General features: G+C 32.5%; 2 protein-coding genes across 3 annotated transcripts in view; both read left to right on the forward strand.

Annotated features, from left to right (window-relative positions):
* The window catches only part of LOC139496106 (GTPase IMAP family member 9-like), a 32,870-nt gene extending 24,196 nt beyond the window's left edge, over window positions 1-8,674 (forward strand). The window contains exon 3 of one of the 2 annotated variants that reach the window (XR_011657542.1): window positions 7,694-8,674. Coding sequence is in view for 1 of the 2 variants with exons in the window: in XM_071284568.1 (XP_071140669.1) it covers window positions 1,612-2,517 (906 nt within the window). In the remaining variant the exon portion in view is untranslated. Of the gene's footprint in view, window positions 1-1,611; window positions 3,626-7,693 lie in introns of those variants that run through there. The other variant, XM_071284568.1, reaches the window with a different exon arrangement.
* LOC139496111 (uncharacterized) overlaps window positions 1-25,301 on the forward strand; it is a 198,761-nt gene that overhangs the window by 56,418 nt on the left and 117,042 nt on the right. The window lies entirely within an intron of this gene.

Consider the following 25,301-nt stretch of genomic DNA (forward strand, 5'->3'; position numbering starts at 1 on the left):
GACCGTCACGGAAGAGTCGTATGGTAACTGAACGCGCGTTTGGTGTACATAATTATAAGCAAAGTGAAAATTACAGAGTACGAAACACTTAAAAACAAATTATAGACAGAAAGTTATCTTACTGTATATGCTCAGAATTGGTATCTATATCCTGTTTTACAATTAAAATGCATCATGTTGTTCATGTAAGTACGACTCCAGTAATAATTCTTATTTTGAAAGTCACACTCGAGGAAGATAGTGCGGGATTGTGGTTACGACAATTGGAATATATCCATCATCATCTTTGAAACAGATATTTTTCACAGGCAACCAACTCGTTTGTAATTAAAGTATAATTTTAATAATTTTGTAGTTTGATCTCACACGTATATTAATTTCTTAGATGTATGACCAAACATTAGTTTACTGGTACATGTATGAGAACATGATAATATATTAAATATACTATTCCTTTTGGATTTAATCAAAGAAGTGTTTGTACCATTTTATGCAAACAAACTCATCATAGATACCAGGATTGAAATTGTTATTTGCGCAAGACGCTCAATTTGTCTACAAATGACTCATCAGTAACACTCGAATAAAAAAAAAGCCAAATAAAGTTTGAAATTGAAGAGCATTGAGGATAAAAAATTCAAAAAAGTTTTGCCACAAACGTCTGAAATACTTATATGATTTGAATATGCGTTAATATGATTGGTCGGGAGGACTTCCGGTAGTTGTTCTTGGCGTTGTTTATTTTTCGATAGACAACGCTGATCGAACTTCTTTTCGTAACCAAAGAAAGTGTGTGAGTGAATTGATTGAGTTTATACACCAATAACATCCATTTAAAAGACGTTTTATTCTATAATGGAATCTATTCCCTGACGTAGAAAAGTTTTAGTATTTCAAAAATTATAAATTTCGTAAACAGTTAATTTATAATTAAGACCATATCGATGATAATTGATGTCAGCACATAAGTGCTGACCATTGGGCTTGTGATATTCCCGGGGAATAAAAACTCCACCAGCAGTGGCATCGCCTCAGTGGTTGTAGATAAACGCATCATATATACCAGGATTAAAATTTTACCGCTGCACCAAACGCACGTTTCGTCTTCAAAGAACTCATCAGAGGCGCTCGAATTAAAAAATTGTAAAAGCCAAATAAGGTTCGAAATTGAGGAGTTTTGAGGACCAAAAAGTCCTAAAAGTTTTCTAAAATACAGCTAAGGTTATCTATTCCTGAGGTAGAAAAGCCATAGTATTTCAAAAATTCATAGTTTTGTAAAGAGTTAATTTATAATTATGACCTTATTAATGATAATCAATTCATGTCACCACAGAAGTGCAGACTACTGGGCTGGTGATACTCCCGGAGAATGAAAACTCCACCAACAGTGGCATCGACCCAGTGGTATTAAGTAAATTATTCATAGATACCAGGATTGTAATTTTATGCTTGCGCCAGACGCGCGTTTCGTCTATAGATAACTCATCAGTGACGCTCGAAGAAAAAATAGTGTTCACGTGGGTTACATTTGATCGACTACATGCTCCTTATGACGGGGCAAATGGTAGTTTTAATGTTCCATGGTTTTTTACAAGCTAGGATTTTTTTTAGGAAAGTGAGTATTCTGATCTTACTGAAATACGTGTGTTACTTATTGGCAAAACAGGAAACGGAAAAAGTGCAACAGGCAATACTATCTTGGGTTGGAAATGTTTCCAGTCAAAAATGTCTCCAAAATCAGTTACAAAGACAGGCCAAATGGGAAAAATGAGATGGAAAGAGAAAGTATATACCGTCGTAGATACTCCGGGTTTATCTCACAAAAGCATGAGTCGAGAAAAACTGGAATCGGAAATAATAAAATGTTTTGGTATCTTGTCACCTGGGCCGCATATTATTCTGTATGTACTTTCCCTATCTAGGTACACAGAAGAAGAAATACTGGCTTCAAATCAATTTTTTGATCTCCTGAAAGAAGATCCCTGTAAGAATATGAGCATATGTTTTACGGGAAAAGATGATTTGGAACATGACGACACAACAGAACAAGAGTTTTTGGATAATGCACCAACTAATTTTACGAATTTAATACAACGATGCAAAGGAAATGTTTTTTTTGTTAATAATCGTGTGACGCAGAACAACGAAATTGTTCGTCAGTGGAATTATATATATACCTTTATTGATAAAATACTAGAAAGCAACAATAATGCTTTCTACACGAATTCGTTTTTTCAAGCAATAGAGAATGAATTGGAAAAGAAAGTTACAAAAACAACATCTGCACAAGTAGAAACACACAACAAACAACGCGCGAAGTACCAATGGAGTATTGCTAAGCATGGGAAAACTTTATTATATCTATTGAAGAAATTTAGAGTATTTGGAGAAGGGGCACTTTTAGGGGCATTCGTAGCAACTGTTATGGATTTCAAGGCAGGTGTAGTTGTGGCTTGTTGCATTGGTGGTGGAGTGGTAGCAACAGGAGTTAACAAATATATGTGTTCCATATTATGAAGATAGATAATAACATATGTAGAGTAATTGAATTTCCAAACATCAGTTTGTTAAAGTTGTTTATTAAATGTAACGAATATTGTCATTATTGATTTTTTAATATGCATATGATTTATTTCCATTCACAAAACTATCATGAATATGTGTTAATGGCAGGTTTTGATTAGTTATATTTGACTTCTGTTCAAAGCTTGCAATGGACACCTCAATCATTTAACACCTCTGTTTTTGTTGTCCTTAAATACAGTTCCCTATATAGTATATTTTTTCATTTCCTTTTTAACTGATATATTGACGGTAGGGGTTTATAAGACAGGTCCACAAAAGTAATATATTTAATGTTAGGAATATGTGTCGATAAGGTATGGATGTTTATCGACTAAATACATGTGTTGTAAATTAAAGAATGTTTCTCAATGCTGGATATATATTTTGTACTTGTACTGTAATTCACTACAATAGAAAATTAAATGTTAATGAATGTTTGATCCATTCGCCGAAAGATATAAACAAACAATAATTGTGCAAGAATAACCCCAAATGACGGATAATGGTGTGTACTATCATTGTTACTTCGAAGATTAAATATATGTAATGCATGTTTGTGTTTATAAGTTGTTGACGCATAGATATGTCACGTTTGCTGTAATTTTGATAGATAAGTGCATATGTAAGAATTAAAATAGTACAAAGAAGTATTTAAACATAGTTTCGTCATTGACAGAAGACTTGCAAATGCTTATACAACCGCCCACCAACTATCATTCACTGAATAATATAAGATGTGGATTTAAAACTGATTTTATTATAAACTGTGACATGTGAACTAAGCAAAATATTAAAATTCAATAGATCAAAACTCCGACGGTTGAGTCAAATAGTCTGCATGGAAATGAGATGTGCAAGTGCTCATGCATCTGCTTATCTCATATCACTGATCCACCACTAATGGTTCCAAAAAAACTGAAATAACCTCAAACTAATACAAATTAACTATGCAAAACCTTCAATTAGATATAGTAATGCTCCCACAACAACATAGCATACTAATTACAATTGACAAATAATCTGTAGTTTCCAATATGACAGATAATATCACAAAATTTTATATGTAAACTGAGCACAAATTTTAAAGTTAATAAACCAGGACGTATTGGTCGGTTTTAAATAATCTCAATGGCAAAATCATAAATCTACCATTAGTGGTTCCCCATAAACTGATTCATGACAAACTAGTACATCGCTGGAACGTTATGAGGCATACCTATTCGATATAATTAAGTGCAATTCAATAATTCGTGTTGAAAAAAATATGGTATTTCATTATAAATTTCAGAAAGACGAAAAACCTGAGTAGTTCTATTGAACAATATTCGTATATACATTTCAAATGCTACTGCATATTATTTGGAACCAAAATGAGATTAGCAAGTACACAAATCTGTACTCATCAACTTTTCTTTCGTTTATAGACTGCATGTTCTTTTTTGGTGGCAGGTGTGCTTTGGCGCGGCTGGAAACTTTATTTGAAATCCAAGTTTCAATTGACCAATGACAACAATCGTTCCTTTACGAAGTTGTATAATACAGTGTGTTTGAATAATTATGTCGTAAGCCATTCCGCTAAGCTCGGTTATCTGTTTTATGTCTATATGCGAGAACCTTATGACTTGCATCCAATGTAATATGATATTTTTCGTCAAAACATAATCGTTAAATATGTTCATTCCTCTTTTCATTTCTGGTATTAATTACACTACATGTAGTTCAATCTGAAAGGAAAGCTATTGGTGAGAATGAGAAGTCCACAATATATATTTACAATCATAGTTCTTTTTATTATCTGTATCATTTATCTCAGCTCTTAATAACATGTACGATTTTGAAACGTTACATACGTTGAACCGGCCTTAACAGCTTTGACCCGGACTTATCTTAGATGCATGATTTTGTATTAGGTCAAAGCCACTAACTGCGAGTACTCTCAGATCTGTTCATTGTGTCTTTTTGTGTCGGGATGTATAAGTACCCGGCCACGTCCACTTATATGTTTGTCCATCTGATGAGGTAAGCCTTTTTCAACTGATTTTTATAGTTCGTTCTTATGTTGTACTGTTATATCACTGTCCCAGGTTAGGGGGAGGGTTGGGATCCCGCTAACATGTTTAACCCCGCCACATTATTTATGTATGTGCCTGTCCCAAGTCAGGAGCCTGTATATTCAGTGGTTGTCGTTTGTTTATGTGTTACATATTTGTTTTTCGTTCATTTTTTTTTACATAAATAAGGCCGTTTGTTTTCTGGTTTGAATTGTTTTACATTAGTTTATCGGAGCCTTTTATAGCTGACTATGCGGTATGGGCTTTGCTCATTGTTGAAGGCCGTACGATGACCTATAGTTGTTAATGTCTGTGTCATTTTGGTTTTTTGTGGATAGTTGTCTCATTGGCAATCATACCACATCTTCTTTTTTTATATTATCAGCCGTCGTTGATAAATTTGGCCCGTATTCAATTCATCAGTCGGTTTACTGGAGAAAGAAAAAAAAATCAAATATTTTTCAGTCATGCAAAATACGCAAATACAATTCGTTAAATCGATTACCTGGCTGTCTGCATTTTCTTAAAGTCAAAATAGGTAATTTTGTCGAGTGAGCGCAGTTCATTTTATGTTGACCAGCTGATATTTTACACTATGAATATGCAGAAAACCTGATAACTGCTACCTATATTACTCATGGCCAACTTCCATGAATATTTATTGCCAATTTGAACTCCAAATGCAGTACAATCAATCGAAAAGGATTTATATCTACAAGGTTGTGTCGATCAATATTTTTTACCTTCAAAGCAAAGAAATAAAATAATGGATAGACATTTTGAGGGCTATACAACATAGCCGAAAGTCATGAATGAATTTATGCGAGGGTTGTTTCAATCAGTTGACACCACAGTTCTATTGTTACACTTCATGGTTTCTATTTTTGAAACGATTTAAAATCAAACAAGATTTATTTTTACAAATAACAATGGAGTTTGACCACAGGGTTTAAAGAGCGTGGTGTCTTGAAGCCCCTTCCTCTACATCCAAAAAACTTATAACAATAGAACTTTGATCTATTTTATGTAGCATTTAAAAAAATACCTATTGTGTTCATAAGTGTTCAAGATATTAAAAAGACAAGAAATAAGAAATTCCAAGGGAGAAAAAATTCTAAAAAAGGCTTTTAAAGACTACTTTTACTAGATATACTGTTGACATCTAAGGGATGCACCAGCCATTTTCAAAAGGAGGAGGTCCCAACCCAGGATTATTGGGTTCACGCCATATGTCCACATTCAAATGCATTGGTCGTACAAAAATAGAGGTTCCTATCACCAGACACCCCTGGATCAGCCACTGATACCATTCATATGTCTCTATTCTTAAGCATTGGTCTTAAAAAAGAATCGGGCATTTTAACTCCTGCCCCCTTCCCCAACCCAGGATTTATGGGGTTCCCGCCATATGTCCACATTCAAATGTAATTGTCGCACAAAAAGGGAGGTTCCTATCACCAGACACCCCTGAATCAGCCACTAATCCCATTCATATGTCTCTATTCTAAAGCATTGGTCTTTAAAAAGAATCGGGCATTGTAACTCCTACGCCCACCCCCCCCCCCCCCCCAAAAAAAAAAAAAAAAAACCAAACAAAAAAACCCCAATAAAAATCCACCCTCAGCCTTGCACAGCTGCGTAATATTCAATATGTTTTACTGTATGTTGAGCGTGTCCAGTCAAAAATATTAAGCAACTATTCAATTAAAACTACTACATCACAATGTTGCAAGCAAACACAACTTGTACAGTTGTATCGTTGAATAACATCTCATAGTCCAAGTCTGACATTTGTTACAATTTTGATTTCTATAATCAATATTTAGGTGGATGCTAATGAGTTTAAAAAATGAAAACAACTTGTTTTAAATTGCATGCGTCCGAAGCGCTTATCTTGATTTACCTTTTTCAGGAACGCTATATGCCGAACATTTGAAAGCCAAGAAAATTATTGGCCAATAATGAAGTATTTTTATCTGTATTAGAACACGATCATCATCAACATTGTTTAGTATTTATTTCAGTTCAAAATAAAATCAAATTAACACATATTTTAAATCATGCTGATATCCTTTTTTTAGAACATTTAAAGGCAAATTTTTGCAACTTTGATTATATATCTGTTGTATTGGATTCTATACAAATATGCTAAAGGTAAAACAGTACAAGAAAAAAACAGTTGCCCATTCACTGATTTCTTTTATATACGCGCCAGAAATAGTCTTTCATATAATGTCTACAAACGTTACAAAGTTTTTTTTGTTGTTTTTGAATCTCTTGAATCCTGAGAGATTATTTAAAAACAATCATAATAAAGGCAGTTATAGCTTGCCATTTTATGAAATTATTGTTCAAGCAAAGAACTCAGACGTGCTTGTTCGATTAGTTCTACTTTTATAAACATGAAATGTAAAATGCAACTTCTATTTTAATAAACCACGGAGCATGGATGTATGAGACTTTTGCTGATGAACCCAGTTTTATTAGCAATTTACAAAACAGGGAGAAATCTGAGGCGTAAACTTTATAAGAATTGAAATTGAAAACAAGTGCAAACAGGTCGAGAATAAGTTTATTTCAGCCTAGTCGAGTGTGAGCTCAGACTTTTTGATGGGGTAAAGACAAAGTGTAGAGTACAAGTTCAGACTCTTTAGTATGGTTCAGACTACAGTCGAGTAATATCATGTAAAATTATCACCGACTCACAATGATCGAGTTGTAAATTTGTTGGACTTTGCTAGCAGTTTGCACATGTTTCTGTTTGAAACTCAAAGGATAATGCAATAGTGTCAAACAAATGTGATTATAATGGTAAGCTCAGAATGATAAAGACCTTAAAAGAAAATGATATTTTCCAGATTTTTTATGCTTTAATATATCATATCGCATATTAGGTGATAATATAACTACTTATTGAATCTTATTTAGCCGTATAAATCATATCAAATATTTAAATTAATGTTTCTGCTCTTGTTGTCTCTTTGACACATTCTCTATGTTTATTCTCAATTCTATTTTTAATATGGAAACATATCCTTTTACTTATAAGTGAAATGTTTTTTTTTCACATTTTGCAGGTAGAACTAGATAATGAGATCCGAATTGTATTGATTGGAAGGACAGGCTCCGGGAAAAGTTCTACAGGCAATACTATTATGAATAAAAAATATTTCACTGCGAAACCTTCCGTTTCGTCAGTGACAAAAAAATGCATGATCGGTAAAACAAAAAGAAATGAAGTCACAATCAGACTTGTAGATACACCGGGTTTTTTTTTATACTAATGCAACCTCAAGCTCAGTGAAATTGGAAATACTTAATTGTTTAAAAATGCTTTCTCCAGGACCGAACATTATAATATATGTTTTGCGGGTGGGAAGATTTACAGAAGAAGAAATGACGGCCGTTCAGGATTTCTTTTATCTTTTTGGTGGGAATCCTTTTCGTTATACAATGATAGTATTTACTGGAAGAGATGTTTTAGAAAAAGAAGACACAACACCTTTACAATATTTACAAAACCAAGAGGAGTTCTTTTCGGATTTTTTATCAAAATGTGGTAATAGAGTAATGTTTTTCAATAATCGCTCAAAAGTGGATTCAGATGAACAGTTAGAAGAAATGTTTTGCATAATTGAGAAAACGATTCAAGAAAATGCAAAAACATCGTCATATTTTACAAATGAAATTCTAGAAGATATCAGAAGCGATATGTATAAATCAAATCTCGACCGTTTGGTGGGTCCCAATGTGATGTGTAAATTGCAAAAATTAAAATTTTTTACAGGTAATTTGTTTTTTTTAGTAGGTGCAGGATTTATTGTGATTTGTCAATTTGGTATTGGTACTCTTTGTATTGGAGGTGGATTAATCTTAACAAAAGATGGATCAACAACTCCTGAATCAAAGATTGCTAGAATAGTTACCCAGCTCGAATGAAACAACTCCCCTTGTTGCATTTCGTAAATAAATAGAATGAATAGACCTTGAGTTCATAGAATAATATTATATATGTAACAAAAAATAGTTGATAAAAATATTAAAATTCAAACAAAGTTTTATCTATTGTCTTTTGATATTGAGAACACTTTGAAAACTCTTGTAGAGCAAGAAAAAATCATTGCTTTTATGCTTATCATGTTTATTTATTTGATGTGGAGCAATTATCGATACAAACCTACCAAGGAAAAGTATGTACAATAAACAGTTCTTTGATTATAAATACATTTGCCAAAAATCTATTGAACTCGTAGATTATAACCTAGTAGTATACTTCTGCACCACAAGGAGCGTTCGTGTCAAGTTGATGAGTTACAAACGTACATGATCACGTTTTTGAGTAGAATGTGCCCAATTCTCAAACAATGATCTAACGAGGTTATGAGGACAGAATGACTGAATTCAACATAAAACATGTTATCCTATTGACGAGTCATGCATGCATAGCAAGAGAGAATTGCTCTATCGGTTCCTTAGGTTGCTCTCCTTTTTGGTGTTCATGCGAACCCTCTGTTCGTTTTTAACGTTATTTGTAGTTGTTGGCTCTTCCATTTCAAAAGTACGAGATGAGAATATCGGTACAAAGTTAAATAGCAAAAGTAACTAACTACAAGGTAAATTCAAATCTGAAAGACCCTTAACAAATGGCTAATTTAAATGCAGAAACACACAAAGCAAATCAAAACAATTGTCATGAACCTGACTCGATACAGGCATTTTCTTATGTCGAAAATTTTGGACTAAACCTGGTTCTATAGGTAGTTAATTCTCTCAAATGTATGACAGTCGCATAAAATTTTATTATATTGACAATGTGTGAACAAAATAAATATACATAAGAGGTAAAAATAACAAAAAAAGGGTTACAGCAGTCAACATTGTGTTATAAGATACATCACTATAAAAACAAACACAATATGTTAACAAAGATATCAAGATGCTACAGCACATTAGCAAAAACGAAAGAAAAGCACACAAAAAGAGCACACCACAACAACACACTGGCGGAAACCATAAAACCAAGCCATGTCAAACGGATAATACGACACATGGACTAAACTGTAAATGTTGGTGATCTTTTATAATGTCTGGGTAGCAGCTTCAAAGCTATTGTTGCCTTAATTTATATTTACTATCAAGAGTATGTTTGGCCTTTACGATATTATTTTGTCTAAACGAGTGAATATAACATGATGTCATAGTCTTAGTTCTTTACATACCCAGACATTTACCCGATTGTATTTTTGTTTCCTAAATGTATTCCTATTTGTACCACCCCGACTGAGTATGGATTCGCCTGTTTGGTGATGTAAACAAAACAAGTCCTGATTACCGTATCTATGCACCTGGTCCAACTTTAAATACTTTAAAAATTTAAACGTTAAATAAAAGCTCAGACAAGGGTTCTTATAGAATGACTATATGAATTTTATATGGTGACGTATGCGTTTTAATTTCCCTCTTGTAACTTTTGCCTCTCTTTTATCTGATAGGATGGAGGTTTGTTTTCAGATTAATCATTCATTTGCCTCTGTTGCTATTCATGCTTACTTTTTTTTACCGGCAATATAATTTTTCTTTTCGTATACACTTGCTTTTTGCAAATGGTTCATGAATGGTAATGATGTCGTTCTCTCTGAATTTTCGTTGTGAATAAAAGCACTAGTCAAGTAGAAGAACAGAAGTTTAATCACATTAAGTCGGATTGTTAAACAAACTCAATCTTAAGTGATGATATCATTCTAGGCTGGTTTCGTGATCACCACACAGTTGCTTTATATTTACACATTTTAGAAAACTATTAAATGTATAACTGTGGCACATTTTTTTGTCATTCAGTATTATGTTTATGACCAGTAATATATGTTATATGTATAATGTAAATTAACCAACTGAGGTAACATTAAGAGTACACAGTTTGCAGCGCCGGATGCACATTTCAATAATTTACAAGTTACATTATAAAAATCAGAATGATGTACCTATTGATTGTATGAATCTTTCAATACCTATTATGGTATTGCAATTATTATTAAGTAAGATCTACCTACAGTAAAGTATATGATAGTATGTAATTTATTGAGAAAAATTAATATATCAGAATGATGTATTTTTTGCAAATACGCTATAAAATGGAGGCCTTATCAAAAGTAAATATTTGAATAAGATCATTATGAATTTTATCATGACAAATCATATGACTCTGACACAAAAACAATAATTGATATCTCAGTATGTATTGATGAACCTTAAAAAAATATCACGACCTTGATTGGTTATTCAATCGACTTACCATATTGACAATATCGCTTTTTATATGTCCCTTCTGTTGCAATTTCTAAAAGTATTTCGAAAAAATACGTATACTAAACATTTTGAAATTCAGTTTGCACGTTCCTGTCTGAAAAGAGTGTAGCGCCGACCGTTTGTTAAAGGAGTAGGTTCAGTAAGACCACTTTTTGGCCCCACAATATAGCATTTTTACAAAATTGTGAAAAGGTAATCTTTAAGCTATTTATTTGAAAGTAAAATATTTCTGCTACATAAATATGGGCTGTTTTTGACAATAAAATGCACATATATCGGGTACTAGCATCATTAAGCCATGCTAAATTACTGAAATCTTCACATTTTTTGCATTTGAGTTCAATTTTAGGCGGTTTTCGTCTTAAATGAAAGTGACCGCATTCGTGTTCATTCATAATATTGAAATGTAAGTTGTATTTGATAATATTACATAACATATATAAAGGTTGAGGATGAACACGGATTTTTCATATTTGAGCTTGAATCGGAGCGTTTTTAATGACTAAAGCAGTTTTTCACATAATTAAATCGAATCAATTGAAATTGACACTTAAGTGTTTAAAAAGTGTCCAAAATCTTTCGTTAAATGAACCTGAAATTTGAGGCCAAAATCGGTCCTTACCGGACCTACTCCTTTACCAATTTCAAAGCAATGAATGAAAACTAGTGTAAAATATATTCCGATTATTATAACAGAAATAAATGTGAAATGTATTGAAATTAACAATGAAAAGTAGTTAAATATTCTCTATGTGTTCCATTACCTATAAAATAACTAATCTGTGAAGTTATATATATTTTGAAGTTCGTTTCTAAAACCAGCTGATCGCTGGTAATCCAAATTTGAAACTGATTTTACTCGACCTCGTTTACAAAGTGAATACACAAAAATAGATATTCCCTACTTCTGGTTAACGGTTACAATGTAAACATGGACGATTTGTAGCAAAAGACTACTATTATGAAATATTATCGTTATAAATGAATGTGTAAAAGGTAATTCCATACAACTTTAACATATAAATGTTTTGTTATGCGGTTCCTTTGAAAATTACTCCGCATAACATCTGAGTCGCGAATGACAACATAAAATTGTGCTACGAACTCCCGGTAAGATCATTACAAAATATTGCGACAATTATGAAATACAAAAATGAACTGCACACATATTTGCATATAACAACGTTATTACTTCTATCAGGAAAGTAAATTAAGTTAAATAGCTTTAGCAAAACACTGCCTCCCGTCAAATAAAGAATTTTGTCCGCAGAATTATAAATGAACAATTCAACATTTATCAAGCGTTTTGAAAAAGTTATTCATGAATTCAATCAATATTAGCACTAACCAAAAAGGAATCATTAAAATGAAAAATTTAATTAACCTCTTCCTTAAAAATGTTTAAGAAACATTTCTTATTCATGCAAATATATACATGCACAATAAAACAATTTTTAATTTTTAAAAACAATGTTAATGGAAATTAAATGTTTATCTGTAGTAAAGTTTTCTTTTTATTGGAAGTGTCACTACACTTTTAATTTTCTTTGTACAAATGTTTTCATTTTCTGATTTCATTTCAGCTGATTTCAATTCTTTCTTTAGCTCTTCTTTTCTCTTTTCCAATCTTTCTATTCAAATTTGTGTCTTTCTTCCAATTATTATATTTCCTTTTTGTGGGTTTCTTCCATGCTTCTGTTATCTGCCCTATGTTCTTCATCCATTTCGTTTATTTGGTTTTTCAGTTCCTCAATTTGTTATATAGTAGTGGTATGCCAAACCTAGCAATAAATTCCATCACTAGTTTCTGTGCTACCAAGTCGGCATGCTGATGTGGTATAGGGTAGGCTTCCATCCATCATGTAAAATCGCCTTTAACCAGTATAAATTCATTCTTCTTCTTGGTTAATGTCCGTGGACCAATGATGTCTATGCCAATTCTGTCTAATGGGTATCCCACTCTATAATCAATCAAATGTGCTTTTGTTTTTTTCCCGTTCCTTTTATTTTGTTGCGTATGATACAATTTTGTATATGTTCATAGTTTCATAGTTTATTAAAAAAAAAAAACAGCCGCAGAAGACTGCGTAACAGGAGCATATTATACACAATATAAATCACAACATATTTCATAATACATTCAGTATACATTTTTATATTATACATCTTCAGAAATAAAGCTTTGTTTATTGCAATTTTAAATCAGACAAGCATCTTTTCTACCTTATGAATAAAAATTGACAGCTTAGACAGCACATTATTATTACAATATTTAAGGTGGTACCTAACACTACAGGGAGATTACTCTGTAAAATCAGCAGAACGTTTTAATTACGTTGTGTTGTTAAGGGAATATTAAGCTTCTCAATGATCAAAATTAGTGTTTGTCAAATTGCTATATAACCAGTGTAATTTTTCTGACAAAACGGTTGGTTCAAAATGTTTGAAATTTTCATATTTTTGTTAAAGGGTCAAAGTAAATACTTCGACAACATTTTATGAAAATTAAACGAGCCAAATTAATTTTAGTGAAAGTGTTGGGTACCACCTTAAGCATACCCAGTACTTTTTTAACATTTGGATATTTTAAATAATATAGAGGTATGAACTTCCCCCTTAAATCTTTAACTTCACAATTGGTACATATACATATATAGTGGTACACATCCCCAAGACCAGCTTTACAAAGTGGACAAAGTCTCTCATTTCGTGGTACATTTCTCCATCTTCCTGTTTCAATGGGAAACTTTGTATTACATACCCTTAGTTTACATATATTAACTCTATGACCCCGCCTCAATTTTAACAGATATGGTTCTAAGCAAAACTCTTCTTTGAAGTGTAAATAAAATTCCCCCCTTGATGAGTTATTGATATCAGAGAACCATTTTTGAATAAACTGGTCCTGGAGATGCTGCCTCACATTAGTTTTAATATAATTATAATCAACTTGCTCCGGAATATTATATACTTCACAAAAGCCACAGTCATTAAACACGGATTTTACATAGTTAAACCATTTGAAATTATAACCTTCATGCTCATGCATGTACCAGAGTAACTTCTTTTCTGTTCTGTTATATCCTGACTCATCCTGTACCAGGTAAGAACTGTCTTCATTTTCACTATGGTTTTCTTAACTCCCATGTGTCCAGAATAAGGGGTCCTATGGCTCAAAATCAATATATCCTTCTTCACTATTTTAGGAAAAATCAACTGTAAATGATTTAATTTACTTTTGGCATTTATCCATCTCTGATAAACAATAACCTCTATCAATTCAATATTCTTCCAGTTTAACCAATATCTCCTTGTGGCTGGGCTTAAACTGGCTCACAATTCTCTTTCTGGTATTTTTCCTTCTTTTTTGATTGGTGTACGTATTTTTGATCTTGGTCTTCTTTTTGGAGCGCCTGCATTTCTTTAACTGAATATTTGTCCAACTAATCTATCTGTTCTTGAGACCTTGTTACCACAGCTCTTACTGTGACTTTATAATTCAGTTCCTTTACATCATCTACTTCAATCTTGAAACTTTTCCATTGCTCATTTATCTGTTCACAGGCTTTACAGGTGTCTTTAGAATTGTTTGTAGAATGCTTACATACTGGAACATCATGTTCTTGTCTAGATCGATAATGCATCAGCATTTTGGTGTTTTAAGCCTGAACGGTGTTGTATCTCAAAATCATACTGTGAAAGGGTTTCGATCCATCTGGCTAGTTGCCCTTGTGGATCTTTGAATCAGAATAACCATTTCAAAGACCAATTTCCGTTCTGACGATAAACTTTCTGCCAAGTAAATAGTGTCTGAATTGGTTGACAAATGTTACCATGGCTAAGAGTTCTCTTCTTGTGACGCTGTATCTTTGGTGAATCTATCTAACTTCTTTGAGGCATATGCGATCACCTTTTCCTTCCCGTCTTGTACTTGGTGAAGCACTACTTCAATACCAATGTTGGAGGCATCTGTGTCAAGGACATATTTTCCATCTGGATGTGGGTATGCTAAAACTGGACTGGTACAAAGGGTTATTTTCAAATTATCATAACTTTTCTGAGCCGTTTCTGTCCTTTCAAAAGTGACATCTTTTCTAGTCAAATGACTTAATGGAATAGCTATCTCACTGAAACCTTTAATAAATTGCCTGTAATAGTTGCAAAGGCCCAGGAACTTCTGTACTTCTTTCATTGATGTTGGTACCTTCCAGTTTTTTACACTCTCGATAACCTTAGGGTTTGGTTTTATGACATCTTTTCCTACAATATGTCCAAGATACAGTGTCTCGCTCTTCATCAGGTTACATTTGGATGGTTTCAGTTTCAAACCAGCCTTGATGAGTCGTTGAAATACCTCGTCTAGTCTGGATAAATGCTCTTCATAGTCTGAACTGAAGATGATAATATCGTCAAGATATATAAGAAGGGTCTTCCACTGTAATCATCTGACGATAAGCTCCATACATCTCTGGAACATGCTTGGTGCGTTACACAAACCAAATGGCATTTTACAGTATTCGTACAATCAATATTTTATGATGAACGCTGTTTTTGGCTGATCTTTTTCTTCCAACTGTAACTGCCAATAACCACTCTAAAGATCAAGGCAACTAAATAGAGATGCAGAGGCCATACAATCCAGACATATCTATCTTAGGTAAAGGATAGGCATCCTTAATGGTCAAAACATGAAGTTTCCTGAAATCTTAGCACCACCTAACAGTGTTGTCTTTCTTCCGAACAAGTACGACATTGGAAGCCCAAGATGATTTAGATGGCTGGATTATCCCCTGTTCTTCTTATCTTCATTAGCTAATGCTACTGGTGTTCTTCTTAGTTGTTGTTAAATAGGAGCAACCCCAGCTGTATCAATTCTATGTTTGACTAGGGAACATGTTCCATCATGAAGACTCTAACGAAAACACAAAAGGATTTTTTCAAAGAGTCAAAGGCTTTCTAAAGTGATGACCACAATAACCGAGTTTGTAAATCAATCTTCTGATTTTACTTTCTTCTAGAACAGTCGTAAGATTTGTACAAAAGTTTTTTTTAAAGAAAATTATTGACTCGGAGGCAGGTGAGATATGTATATATAAACTCCAAGATATCGGGTCCGAATAGTTCGAAGATCTTCTTAAGTAATGCAAAACGAAGGAAAATCTGCATTCTATAATCAGATAAAAAAGAACTATTTTCTATTGTAGCCTTAAAATGAAACTGGAAATGGCTATGTGAAAAACCAAAGCTGAAAAACATGAAAAGTGATTTTTTTCTTGTCAAAGTAGATAGTTTGACTTGGAAGATATCTTTATCCATGAAAACACAATTACTTCTCTGTTTTTGTCTACAGATCTGACTTTAAACAGTTATGAAATCGCAGCAAATGGGTATACTTGAAACATTGTGTGATTTGCCATCAACTGATCCAAATTCTGACACATTTACCGATTGGTAGTCAGCAATGGTCAATTCCAAGCCACAACGGAATACAAACTGCCTTTTTCTAACCAAACTAGGTATTTGAACTTAACAAATTAAGTGATAACTCTTTTAAATTAGAAGAAAATAAAAAAAAAATAATAATGAAATTTTAAACGTGTTGTCGCCATTTTGGAACTGGAAGATACTTTTTCGTCGTGAATGTATTGTTTCATCGTACTTAAGGAACAGTAATCTACGTTTTATCAAAACTTCCATTGGATTACACCTACAACACAGCTTGCAATGGACTTACGAAATATAGCCGTTTTCAACGTTTTTACCACCATTTTGGAACCGGAAGTAACTTTTTCGTGTTTTATGTATTGTTTGATCGTACGTTAGGAACTGTTAGTTTCGTTTTATCAAAATTGACTTTGGATTATACCTATAGCAAAACTTTCGAAGGATTTACGAAATGTAGCGAATTGAATATCACGCCATTTTTAAAAAAATGAGCGGTTGCCATCTTGAAAAAATGAAAATTTTTGATGGCCAGCAGATGATTTTTTTAAATTATCGTTTAGTCAACCTCTATACCAAATTTCATGCTTGTATCACGATTTGCACAATTATCTCCACAATATCTCCCACTATTATAGGAAATGTCCATTGTTCTTAAACAATGAAATGGAAACTTTTGATTTACCAAGACAACGCTGAGACATTCGCTCATCTTGACCACTTTCTTTGTTGATACCACATGGACATAACTTAACTAATATATATAGGAAGATGTGGTGTTAGTGCCAATGAGACAACTCTCCATCCAAATAACAATTTAAGTAAACCATTATAGGTAAATGTACGGCCTTAAACACGGAGCCTTGGCTCACACCGAACAACAAGCTATTAAGGGCCCGAAAATTAATAGTGTAAAACCATCCAAACGGAAAAACCAACGGTCTAATCTATATAAAATAAAAAAAGAAAAACGAGAAACACGTATAAATAAAATAAACAAACGACAACTACTGTACATCAGATTCCTGACTTAGGACAGGTGCAAACAATTGCAGCGGGATAAACGTTTTAATAGATCCAAACCTTCTCTTTTTTTCTGAAACAATAGCATAACATCATAAGTCTTAAAAAGAAAGTTAAGGACTACAGCAAGTTTTTAATTAATCTATTCTCTAAATACATGAATAGACAAATAATTTGACTATGGGAATCTCTAGTCATATACTTGATGACGTACATCGGTACTAGATATGATGCTGACACATAAGACAAACGAACCCCAGCTGTGGTCTCTCTACGAATGACGCCTATTTTCTGTCAACCAATCACGACACAACACATTACCGCATGTTTCTTATCCTCTTTATTTTGTTAATAGTGCCTAGCAGATTGTAGATATACAAGGTTATTGGTTTTAGATAATCTCTGAGAGGATTATTGTTCGCAATTAGAAAAAAACTTCTAAAAAAGGAGATTGATTTACAAATTATAAACCTAATAGACATACTTAAAAAGGATACTGATTCACAAGCATAATATACTGAATACAATAGATATCATCTCTGAGATGGCTTTTTCGCAATTGGAAAATAACTTATAAAAAAAAGGAGATTGATTTATATTTGAAAGAATTTCACTATAGATGAGAGATTATCAGCAACTCAATAGCAATATGAATCTGATCTTCACAAACATATCAATTCAAACCTGTTTTCACAAAAATCACGAAAAAGAATTTTTTTTTCGTTATGATCACAAACAGGGTCAGCAAACGCACGTCATTACACATATAAAATAAATTTTACAGGATATACTTAACCTTCAAGAATTCCTTATAGAAAGAATAGATCGCTCAAACAATTGGGAAAACGAACAAGAAAACATTGGCAATTGATAGAAAATGATACAATTGCTAGAGACCGCGACGCCTATAATTAATTATCGGAAGCACAAGAACATGAAGGAGTACTTGACCTCCGCAAAATTATAACCACTGTAAACAATAAAAGTATAATTAAATGAGAAAGGACATAAAAATAATTAGGTTTTTACAGATTCTCCAGGTAAAGTGCCCTCAAAATGTAACAGCATTTGCGTTACACGATTGAAACATATTGATAACAGGATATTTATATTTAACTATCATTGACTACATGCATGTAAGGTATCAGAATGTGCGTAATTCGTTTTCTTATTATTGCTTGAAAATTACCGATCATTTAATATGAAATAATTACATGAACAACATTTGTGTCTGATTTTTTTTTATAAGATTAAAAAAAAATAAAAAAAATAAATAAATAAAAAGTGACCCTTTTTCAATCAAAATTAAAAAAATAAATAAAAATATAACCTCTGAGATTTTTTTTTATCAAGAATGCATCAGATGCAATATTTCATAACGGTGGTATTCGTTTATGCCACAAAATATGGAATAAAAAAATTGGAGCTATAAAAATGGGTTATTTTGTTTTTGGAAAAACTTCCAATTTTTAAAATTCAAAATTTTTACTTCAGATGAAAGAACTTTCCAAACCTTCAAACTTATTTTGAAACACTGCTATATAATATTTTAATAGCAAAAGAAAAACTGGGGATATATGTTTCCGTTCTGTTACAATGAAAGTGGTTACAAAAGGAAAAAATGGACTTTTCATCGAGCATTTTTCACGTTTTCAAGCAAATTCAAAGTAACAGGTTTCCATGCAACCAACACTTCAACTTTTGGAATGATTATTAAATTTGTTGTCAATGCCCCATGACAAACCCATGATATGAAAATAAAGGAAATCCTCGAGTAGGCATTTCTCATTTTCTTTAAAATTCTATAACTCTTAAGTACCGAGACCAACAATTTTACCACCGTCACTAACCCTTTCTTTATTAAGCAAAGTCACTGCAAATTATTAAGTGTTGTCCTACTAACATTATCACCGTCACTGGTACCGTATTTAGTACCGTCACCGGTTACTCGATTTCGCACCGGCACCGACGACCAAAAATAAAAACAAATTTAACTTGCAACGCTAGACTGCATTTATCACTTCCCATTCTTTGTAAAACCAACAATCCGTCGGTTCTGTTGTTGTTTTTGCTTTTATACTTTCGATAGGTAACAAGCTCTGTCAAAAATTGTTATAAAAGCAAAAACAACAACAGAGAACCGACGGATTGTTGGGTTGACAAAGAATGGGAAGTGATAAATACAGTCAAGCGTTGAAAGTTGAAATTTGTTTTTATTTAAGGTTTTCGGTGCCAGTGCGAAATCGAGTTGCCGGTGACGATGCTAAAAACGTAGTCCAAATAATTATGACGTCTTGAAAGGCTATTAAAACTTATTTTGCTTTGACGTGACGCCTTACAGCGACGTCATAACGCTGAAGCCATCTTTTTTAGTTGGATTTTGAAAGGAAATCTTGCTTTCATCTTTGAGAGCAAATTTAGCCATAAAATTATCATTGAATGCTAGACGTTTTTGCATATATACAAATTCTTACCTTTTATGTGTTTGTTTGTGCAAAATGTTCCCAATAATTTCCTAAAGTAATGATAAATTAAGTTACAATTCCATCCGAGGCGGACGATTATCTACTGCTTTTTTTAAACGTTAATCTAATTTCTTTTTAGGATAGTATAAAATAAATTGTGCACCAAACTCGTTAAAATTTGACACACCCGAATTTCTGGAATGTTGGTGTTATATTATCTGAAAAAGATCTGTCAAATTTTACCGAGTTTGGTGCAAAAATATATTTTATACTCCTAAAAGGAAGCATCATAAGGAGAAATTAGCTAAACGTTTTAATAAAGCAGTAAATTCTCTCTAAAAGTCCAACTGAAAATATGAGTTCGGCGTTATGACGTCGCTGTAGGACGATAAAGCAAAACAATATAACAGCCTTTCAAGACGTCATAATTATTTTGACTACTAAATACGGTGCCGGTGACGGGGATAATGTTAGTAGTGACAACGCTAAAGAATACAGCAGTTCCAGGATACGGTTTTTAGTTGAATCTGTCATGTGATTTCCATCACCATTTGACCAAAATGTAGGCATCGTCACTTCCAACACATCATATCCAACTAAGTAAGATATCACGTGACTTTGGTGACGTATGAAGAGCGGCCATTTTGAATTAGTTTGTTCCATTAAAATGCATAAGTGCTTCAATAAAGTTCAATTTTCTCATCAACTTGACTCGTTTTTTAATTTTTGCAACTCAATCCTTGGTATTCGAACATAATTCTATCTAAAATTGTTGGTTCTGACAGTTTAATTTTTGATTAAATTACGTCCCTAGAGATTCGTAAAAATCGTACTTTTTCTCGTTATTTCCCCGTTGACTTAATGTTAAAATCTAGCGACCCTACATGTATGTCTACTTGTACTTCAAATTCACCAATTCGGTAAATAAAAGTTATACTTTGCAAATCGATTCATAATATTAAAACATATATCTGGCGAAATATTCTACTTAAAACAGTTTAATTTTAGAGCAAATTCCATCCAACCAACATCGTTTTAGAAAAAAATGACTTTCGGGATTTTTTCAAAATTATCGTGGATGATGTATATGGGAATGTTGCATTAAATCAAAGATTTGTAAGTAAGACTTACTATACAAATCCTTAATTGAATTAAATTTAAACCGTCGTGCATTTTTCATGCAGAATCTGTGCTGTTTCTTTGGTGTTCTTTTGATATTTTGATATGACTGTTTTAAAAATTTCTTAATGAAAAATAAATTATTTTAAATGTAAAGTTAAAACATGACACGGGAACATATATTTTGACAGATATCCGGGATATATAATGTTCCCAGAAAATAGTTAACACTGAAATGTATAATAACATTTTTGGCTTCTTTTTTTAAAGGTGTTTTTCCTGTTTTCTGTATAATTTATCTTTCTTTAGAAAATATATTTATATATTTCTTTTAGAAGAAAAAATGTTTTCGTCTCAAGAGAAAAAAAACTAATGCCCAACAATTATTATAGATAAATATTCTAAACCTTCAAAATCTAATGTCCCTTGACGAACAGGTGAAATCTGACTTGGGTTATAATGTTACATAACAATATACTGTCAGGAAGACGTGCAAACCAAAAAGCTACCAGGTGACATTTACATCCTGAGTATACATGCACTACTAGAGTTTAGTTTTTGTGATATACAACAGTTTTCATAAATGTACAAATATAGTATCTTCCCCGTGTACACATCAGAAGAAGTATGTATCAATATGAATATTATGAGAATATCTTTAAAAAATTGATTTTTGCTTAAAAAAATTATCAAATATTTGTGTTTCGATAATTGATTTAAATTTTCTATTAAATAGATTTTTATTTTATTTTATAGAAAATTAACCGAGACTTCATTGCATATGATTTTGTCATTTATAATCGACTCCTAGGAGTCGATATTAAGAATTGAACGATGGACAGTCAGTGCGTGAATTTTTCTTGCTACCTGATTGGAAGATATTACGAGACGTGAATAATCAAAGTTTATTGATTGGTTAGGACAATCAAAATCTAGTAAATGTCCTTCAATCCCGTAGGGTATCGGATTTGTCCTCTCTATTTTAGCAATTAGATTTTGCCTGGTAATTAATCATGCATATTCATGATATTGGTACACAGGTAACTTTTATCTATAAATAGTCGAATCTTCTGTAGTTTCGTAAACAACAACGTTAAACGATATATACTACTTCATAACATGTGACCTCACATGTATGGTAAAATTTGTTGATTGATCCACGCGGCAATTCTAGTAAATGAATTAATCAACAAAGCGAGAGCACTTTATATTTTCATCAGCTAAGAGTCGACTAGCCCTTTTTGAAAGGCTAATGCTTGTTTGTTTGTTTTATTAATTCAATATTTTAAGCATTATCCAGGCACTAAATAAATCGATATTGAAAGTTAAACTTGTGTACATAAAGGTTGTTATTGTAAACATTTTAACAGAGACATATAATACAATTGATCTGATTTGAACAACAATGTATACCCGCCTATATTTATCGACAGAGTTATCGGTCCTGGACAGGATTGATATAGTTGGGTATGATTGAGCAAACGGGTGAAAAAGTTTAATTTTATACTGCACAAAATATTTGGAAATTAAAATCTAATAAGATGGTCACCCTCCCTCAGTCGTACGGGAATCAATATTAGGTACTTACGGAACATAAAATATTTCTATACAATCCTACAGAATGATTCTGAAAGTGCTGGAAACTTTAAATAGAGCTGGGAAACAGGCAGGTAACACGGTGGTCACCTATTTAAAATCTTTCTATACTCAATTTAAGGATATTACCACCATTCCACAGTCATATCAAAATATCAAAATTCTATCTGGTAAATGATATCGTAAAGGCGTGCGCAATTGGCGATATTTTCCGGTGATTCCAGAAATGACGTATTGTTAGTGACTGTGCTTAATAAAGAGAGTTGTTAGTGACGGTTGTAAAGTTGTTTGTCTCAGTACTTTTAACATATTTTCGATGTTTTTATTATGCTATGTCGATGTTTTATAAGGTGGAATGGTGGTAATATCCTTAAATTGAGTATAGAAAGATTTTAAATAGGTGACCACCGTGTTACCTGACTGTTAAATCATATACTAGTTTTGATTGTCTATGTAAGACCAACCATTACCAGGGACCCGAACAGACCACTGACAGCCTGCAAGACCCATTTTCTCCGGCGTGGATTATTTTAGTAATAATAAGATATGAAACTTTATATATTCAGATATTTTATTTCATAACTGAGAATACAATGTATCCTTAGATGCAATAGTTTTAAAGTAGTTGTAGAATACAATAGGAACAGACTGATTTTGACCATGCCAGTATGTATATTGGAGAAAATATATTTATGCATCCGTTGTCAAGTGCATAATCTCTCTACTAACATTTTTCAAAAATATCAGGAAGTAAAAAAAGAATAGTTATAATGTAATGTAACCCTAGAGGAAGAGGAAGATGTGAAAGAAGGTCACCAAAGCTCCTAGTCTGAGATCTAGGTTTGGAATGGTTTCCCGTTTTGCCTCTCCATATAATATTGTATATTACGGATTATAAATCTTGTAATTACGTGTTTATGTGTTTTATGTTATACTTATTGACCAAGCAAGTCGGTAAATATCATTTAATCTGCACTGCTCTGGCGACCCTAATTAACCGGAACGACGTAGGAGTTCGGGTTAAAGGGTCATCCCGATCGTGCAGATTAAATGATATATACTGATTTGATTGGCCAATAACTGTTTTAACACATGACGACATAAATTCACGTGAACATTTTGAAAATATGCGTAGGATATTCCGCAAATCACGACTCCTAGGAAAGTTTCTTGTAGGATAAAGAAAGGGGGAAACACGCTTTTATGTAGTTAAAATTTGGTAAGTATTAAATTATTAACTTTCTTCATATTTAGGCTTCTTCAAAATTGTAAAAAAATGTGACGTTATTTGGAGAATGGTGATTTAATGGTATTTTTTTTTTTTATCTTTTCTGTTAAGTTTAATCACAATTTTTATATAAATTAGAGACGAATTAGAAATTGACATAATGTGTTGAAAACTATACTATTTGTTGCCTTCTAGATGTTCTTATTTTGTTTTTGTCGTTTGGTTGCTGTCTTGTTGGCGTATAACCTACATCTCCTACAGTTTTAGTTCCGTTTGGTGTATGAAAAAATCATAACTAAAATTGTTATTGTGTATAGATTAATTGTCTTTCTTTCCCTCAATAATATGCTTAGAGGAAGATTGACCGATGAGAGACGTACACACGCATTTGTTTCTATCCATGGGAAAGTCGACTATCCATATGTAATACATATGAATAGTCGAATTTCCCATGTGAAGATGTACCTAAATTAAAAATATTAAGTAAACAGAAAAAAATGTTTAACTTTTTAATCTTTAACTCCTCCTCCCCTCTCCCATTTTTTTCTACTATAGTAATTTTTGAAGACATGTCGCATTTTAACAAAATCGGATTGATCTGCAGCTTATCCCCCCCTTACCACCACCACCACCACGACGTTATGATTTCCTGTTTATAAAATTTAAATTTTTTGAAAAACTAAGGATTTTCTTATCCCAGGCATAGATTACATTAGACGTATTTGGCGCAATTTTTTTGAATTTTGGATCCTCAATGCTCTTCAACTTTGTATTTGTTTGGCTTTATAATTTTTTTTATATGAACGTCACTGATGAGTCTTAGTAGACGAAACACGCGTCTGACGTACTAAAGTATAATCCTGGTACCTTTGATAAATATTTGATTCAAACTTAAATATGATTCTCATTAAATTCGATCCCAAAATAGTCACTTAAACGGCATACATTACAGTCGTAATAAATTCTGTTGAGCACGAAACTAATCCAAGATTTTATTTATTTGGATATTCTAAAATACATTTCTTTTCTGGCAGAAATTACAAAAAAAATAATTATTATTTGGTTTGACTGTGAAACATTGATTTCAGATTTACATTGTACACAGAATATTATAAAATATTTTATGTCCCATCCTTTGATTGGAAATTATATCATGTTTTATCATAAAATCGTCAAAAATTGTTTTTAGTCTCGCTACACTCGGTGATATTTTAAAAATGTTATGGAATTACATCCCTTTCAAAATCCAGGGTCAGCCCCCTAAAGGTAAGAGTACTTTTGAACTGTGCAGTATATCTGAGGTAGTTATTGTACACATTTGCTGTGTATTATCCAGATTATATCACACTAAGAACAAAGAGATGTTACCCATGACATGTGTTAAATTGATAGTGTTGGACTGTATGTCTGTTAGATTTGGCAATACAAGTGATTTCGTGACAACTATTTTCACCATAATTGAGATTTCTTTTACATCAATCAGACAATACCTTCGTTTTCAATGAA

The sequence above is a fragment of the Mytilus edulis genome, chromosome 11 (genome assembly GCF_963676685.1).
Source record: "Mytilus edulis chromosome 11, xbMytEdul2.2, whole genome shotgun sequence".
In the NCBI taxonomy this organism is placed as follows: Eukaryota; Metazoa; Mollusca; class Bivalvia; order Mytilida; family Mytilidae; genus Mytilus; species Mytilus edulis.